The 5,871-nt window shown below is 40.1% G+C and overlaps 1 protein-coding gene across 1 annotated transcript; it reads right to left on the bottom strand.

Annotated features, from left to right (window-relative positions):
* Positions 1–1,349: 1,349 nt before the first annotated feature.
* Positions 1,350–5,635, bottom strand: LOC124631498 (allantoinase-like). Its single transcript, XM_047165921.1, has 11 exons — positions 5,449–5,635; positions 5,174–5,370; positions 4,401–4,552; positions 3,817–3,931; positions 3,460–3,606; positions 3,319–3,379; positions 2,933–3,026; positions 2,634–2,847; positions 2,296–2,425; positions 1,982–2,187; positions 1,350–1,697 (listed from the first exon to the last, which is right to left on the bottom strand). The coding sequence occupies exons 1-11, from the start codon at positions 5,483–5,485 to the stop codon at positions 1,569–1,571; spliced, it is 1,482 nt and encodes a 493-aa protein (XP_047021877.1). The 5' UTR covers positions 5,486–5,635; the 3' UTR covers positions 1,350–1,568.
* Between the last annotated feature and the right edge of the window lie 236 nt (positions 5,636–5,871).

Raw genomic sequence — 5,871 nt, 5'->3', positions numbered from 1 at the left:
TGCTGCCAGTTAAAAAAACGAAATATGCGTTTGGATGCACAAGGAATATTTAGTTTGGATCATTTTTGGATTCCACTTGTAGTGTCTGTAGTCCTAGTCCAATAAGTGTAGAGATTGTAAGTAAGTATGCATTTTAAGTTTAAGCACTCCTTTTTTATACAGAATGCTTTTTATCCCAAATTGTTTAGCATAAATTGCCAAATCTGAATAAAAATCCAAATAGTTTCGGTGTATTCCCAGGTTTTCCTACAGTCTGGCAATACTGTGCATAAAGCAGTTCCCCGTACTGTAAAACCTAGTGTCCTTAGGGTGCATCTGCACCCTGCGCGTGTGAGGCACATGCGCAGGTTATATGCATTTTGAGAATGTGAGGGTCCAGCGCATGTACCAATGCAAAATACCCACCCGCCTGCTCTTGTCACTTGTGCATATTAAGTTGCTCCAGCTACATGCACCGTGTAGACGTACCCTTAATGGTGAACTGCTGTATTTTTCACATAATATGATTGGTTGGAAATTATAATTCAATAGCTTTTCCAGAAAGTGAATTTATTTTAATAAACGAGTTTCTTAGTTCACATGTCATGTAAGCCAAGCTACATTCATATAGAGCCTCGTCGATTGTAGTTATGGCTCACACGATCGTCTAACAATCCAACTCGAGCCAATTTATTTTTCTTAAGATACAAGCTCTGCTTAGTTTGTTAGACTAGGTGGCTTTGTGTGATCGATCGAGCGATCTGTCGCTGCCGGCCGTGGTGCGGAGGATGGTCGGCAGTGCAGAGTCGTGGGACGCGGTGGTTTCCTTTTGCGAGGAAGTGATGTCGCAGAAGGAATCTGCGGAACGGGAGAGGGAGATTTTGACTTCCTTCCCCAGTCGCAGAAGGCGCACTGGGCGCAGGAGAAGGGCGGACAACGCCCTCTTCCGCCCCCCATGAATGGGTTCAAGGGCGAGGGACTTGGGGAAGTTCCCGCCCCTACTCAGTGAACCCGAGGCGGTGGCACGCGCGTGTGTCGGCGCGTGCCCCTGAGGCGATGCACGAGGTAGGCAAACACCTCACTACCCCGTGCAAGAGACGAGGCCCGTGCGAGGGCCAGCACTAGTGTGGGGCTGCGGAAGAATCTGGATTCCCGCGGCCCCGCGCAGACGTTCAAGGAGGACACAAGGGGGTTTTAGCCGGTAGGAGTCCGGCATACCCCTCCGCCTCTTCCCAGGCGGGGGAAGTCCATGAGGATTTACCCATCCCAAAAAAAAAGGTGGCTTTGTGTGATTGTAAGATTGTAAAGATTACTATGTTAATTGACAATTTAAATACCTTAAATCTGTAAAGGTTTAAAATGAAAGAAACTTAGAGATTATTGATTTTATTGGTTACAGTGGAGGTATACAGGTTTTGTGTCAGACGCCCCCCTAGACCTACAATAGCTGTGCAATATTACAATAAAAATATTGAGCATTCAAAATTTTTGTCGCTAAAATCATTAATATTTGCCCTACACGCTTAATAAGTTTGCAGAATTCGTAATATTGCACATTTTAATTGATCGTCTAAGGAGCGTCTTCGTTATTATTCATTATTTAATAATAGTTGTCCTTTAGGCCCTCCGATTAGCTCGCCATCGGAATAGACGAGTTCTCCTCTGACGTAGGTTTGCATCACTTTCCCCGTTAACACCCTATTCATGTATGGACTTATCTGTAATGAGACAAAATTAAATAATTTATTTATGGAACCCACGTAGTTCCCAACTTCGAACTATTTTTGAATAGCTTTATGTTACTGAAGTACAATAACATGGTATAACAACTCGTGACATCCTATGAGTAGCGAATTTGTGAAAATAGAACAGGTATCTAAGAACCTGTATGGGTACTTTAACAGAATTGTATAAATCTCAATTATTCACGCAGAAAGATAATGTCTGTTATACAAAATTTCATAGTCAAAACCCAAAACCATATTACAATAGAAGCCGTCACCTTGTTTTTGTATCTTATGACTTCGGGCGTAACAACGAATGATGCGTCAGGATCAAAGAAAATGAGGTCAGCATCGAGGCCGGCCCTCAGTGAACCTTTTTTCTCTTGCAGGCCACAAAGACGAGCTGGCCCAGCTGATAAATAATGACTCAGGGTACTTAATGTGAACCCGCGGGCTTTTGCTTCAGTCCAAAATAGTGGCAGATCTAGAAAAATAACACAAGTAAATAAGTAGGTCCGAAAATATTTATAACTAGGTATTACAGTCTATTTAAAACAAAACGTGGGTAAAGAAGATGTAGGCAGGTATTTACCAAACTGAAGGGAAGATATTCCACCCCAGGCTGTTAAGAAATTTTTCCCTTTAAGTTCAGAAACACTAGGCGAGTGATCTGATGTGACTAAATCCAATCTTTCATCTCGAATATACTCCCATAGTTTTTGCTGCAAATAAAACAATTTAGTCATATCTTGTCCAAGAAATAGTAAAATTACGAAGTGCGATTACGGATACGTAATAGATAGGTCCTAATTAATAGAAATATGCCACATTTTATGATAATATCAGAAAAAAAATATGTCCTTAAATAAAAGAACTAGTTGAAAAGTTCACCGGGTTCGCCCCCTATAACCTAGATAGATTCCTATCTACCTTATTAGTGATGTTTCTAATGGGTGGAGCGCACTTGTACTCGGCGTGTCCTGGTGGGATCTGATCCGAACTCAGCGTGAGGTAGTGGTTACACGTTTCAGCAGTAACACCACCCCGCCAGCCTTTGTATCCGTTCTTAATTCTCTCGTCTCTGGCGGCTTCCAGGATAGGCACCACTCCTTCCGCAGACACATGTACCACGTGGACATGAACACTACAAGGTAGAGTAGAGTAATGTGAGCTGCTGGCGTATGGAATATTCTAATGTTTTTAAACCTTTAAATAAAACATTCCCTTACTCAGTTTTATGTAGTTGTGAGGAGATAAACGACGCTGCTTCTAACTCCATGATTTCGGGGCGTGTTGCAAGGTAAGTCTCGTACAAAGATGGATCTGAAATAGGTACAGTGCCTTCGTTATCATCATGATCAATTTTAGAGCCCAGCTCTTGTCGGTGCAGCTCCTTCCATTTACAACTGTCTAGCGCCAACTCCTGAACTTCCTTTTACGTCACAACATTCACCTTCTCTTTAATTTCTTTGTTATGATGGCACTTATATTAATTAGCGTTGCAAAGAAAAGATAGTTTATAAAAGCTAATCTCTAAAAGAAGAATGACAGTTTCGACTCTGAAGAACGATCTCATTAAAATTATTGTGTTTGTTGTCGAGGTTGATAGGCGTACCTGGACAAGTTTGACCCTTGCATTCAGAATTTTCGTCGCCAATTTGGAGTTCAGCATGGAACTAAAACCAAAACCATTTTTGTCAATTATGACTAAGTAACTAAAACATTAATATTCAGACAAACATTAGAAAGTTTTTACCGCTAAAACGGTTCCAGTTCCATTAAGGTAAGACATAGCTTTCTCCAAATCATCTGGCGTGACATACGGAAACTCGGAAACACCACTGTTGATCAAAAAGCATTTGAAACCAACAACTCCTGCTTTTATCATTTCTTGTAACTCCAACTGAAAAACGAGGATAGGATCAGATAAGGAAACAAAATTCAATCTAATTAATTGCAATTTATGAATTACTGCCTTATTTTTTGCAATCGGCGGAAACTGGCCTCGAGTCTGTTAATTGAGGAAAATATTTTTATACTTAGGTACCTACCTATAACCGGTTTAAAATAGTTAGGTATCTAATCACAATCGTGGAAGAAAACATTTAATTACCTCATTTCCAGGAACGACCCCTCCCCAAAAACCAACATCCACATATACTTCCTCCCTCGCCGTGTTTGCTTTAATTTTCAAGTTTTCAACAGTAGTCGTAGGAGGAATTGAATTTCTGTAACAAATAAAGCTTAATTTCTACTAGATATTAATGATGTACCGTTGGGAACTAACACTATGTAATTCATACGCCTAGCCTTTTTCCAACAAGTTTCCAACAGTGCTTTACAAGGAGCGGCTACCTATCTGGCCTCCTCAACCCAGTTACCCCGGCAACCCAATACTCCTAGGTACGACTGGTTGTCAGACTTACTGGCTTCTAACTATCACTAAGTAATTGTCCACTGAAATAGATTATTGGATTTATTATTATTTATTTTTAGCCCATAATGACCCACTACTGGGCAAAGGCCTCCCCATCTTGCTTCCACACTTCTCGATCTTTCGACCGAGTCCACCAGTCTCGACGATAGGCGTCCAGGTCGTCACGCCATCTCTTCCGAGGCCTATGCCTAAAAGGCTACGTTCCATCGCTCTTTGGCAAACCTTGAGCCTTGACTATATTTTTTTAATCCATGACATACAAAGGCATATCGATGATGGTGGTGACCCCTCCAGCAGCGGCAGCTTCTGTAGCCGTAACATAGCCCTCCCAAGTGCTTCTACCCGGCTCATTGACATGCACGTGAGAATCCACCCCTCCGGCCATTAACGCAAAAGACCCGCCTTCTATAAGCTGAAATAAAAACAGATTACTAAGCGCATTCATCTCCTCTGCTAAACAACATTGGATGATTTTTATAGTTATAGAGTTATAGATGGAATATGGACCAGTATCCTAAGTCCTGAGCTAGTAAGTTTTTTTTTTTTAAACCTGGTGCTTTCACATGACATCACTATTCTCAGGATAAGAAACCTCGTTTTCTACCGGCTATAAAGTGAGTGGGACTGCGTTCAACGACTCTTTGTAACTGATAAACGTAGTTCTTAACATGAATAAATGCTACTGTAATCATATGCTATAAAGTCATAAATACTTTGTGCCAATGCTATGTATTTCCACTCGTATTCCCATGCCACTGACTTTGCTAAGACTAAAATCAATTAACAAAAGTTTTGAGGTCAAACGAGTTTGAGTATGTTTTAAATCGAAGATCGTGAAGACACGTATTATTTCAAATCTAGGTATACCCGATCCAAATCAATCTAATTCTCCCAAATACTTGTTAAAAATTCCTACAAACTTAAAAAGCGAATACCTAATATTCGAACTCGTTAAGGTAGTAAAAGAAACTAATTTAAGTACTTAATCTTGGTCATCAATAGTGTTTAGAAGATCAATTAAAATTTGACTTACATGCCAATCCCTGCTTCTGTCAGAGTGAAGTAATAAATCAACAGAATCCTTTCTTAACACAGCTTCAATAATTCCATTCTCGTCAACCAAGACACCACCTTCAAACTCACCAGTTTCGGTAACCACACGACGGCTTAAAAATAATTGTTTCTCGAAAGGTTTTTGAGACGGCCCGGTTATGTGAGAAGTAACCACCGCTACAAACAAAATTTACATTATAGGTACATTGAATGGACTATACGAAGTCTGAAAGTTATTGTTTGAATACGACTTACACAATGATACTGATGTTATTAAAAGTGGCAACAACATAGTAGCGGTCAATACTGTGCAGCTGCTTAGTCAAAACTGAATAGCTATTAAGACTAGTGCAAAATCATTTGTTGATGTTCTTAACATCAATGACAAAAGACAATTAGCTGCTCAACAAACAATCGCTACCGTGTAAAACCTAATTTGCTGGCAATGAAACACGTTTTTCGACTAATGAAGTTGAACTAACTTTGATGGGTATCTTTTTGTTATGGAGCTCGTAGCGAGGAATCTTATCTCGTCTCTGTTATTTGGGATATCGATTTCAGTTTAGCTATCATATCTCTGAAACATGAAGAAGGTGCCTGTTGATGTACCTACCTGCTCTAAATTGATATGTATTAAAAAATTCACATGACTTACCTCAAATTGATTTGTATATCTAC

The sequence above is a fragment of the Helicoverpa zea genome, chromosome 6, assembly GCF_022581195.2.
Source record: "Helicoverpa zea isolate HzStark_Cry1AcR chromosome 6, ilHelZeax1.1, whole genome shotgun sequence".
Lineage (NCBI taxonomy): Eukaryota > Metazoa > Arthropoda > Insecta > Lepidoptera > Noctuidae > Helicoverpa > Helicoverpa zea.
Note: the sequence above shows the minus strand (reverse complement) of the source record. Positions and strands in the feature narration are given on the sequence as shown.

What these genes read in the sequence shown, in the direction of transcription:
- LOC124631498 (XM_047165921.1), bottom strand. Translation starts at nt 5,485, where the DNA reads ATGTTGTTGCCACTTTTAATAACATCAGTATCATTGT. An exon ending in ACAGAAGCAGGGATTGGCAT is followed by an intron (nt 4,553 to 5,173) that starts GTAAGTCAAATT and finishes TTTTTATTTCAG; the next exon opens with CTTATAGAAGGCGGGTCTTT. An exon ending in AATATCTTCCCTTCAGTTTG is followed by an intron (nt 2,188 to 2,295) that starts GTAAATACCTGC and finishes TTATTTTTCTAG; the next exon opens with ATCTGCCACTATTTTGGACT.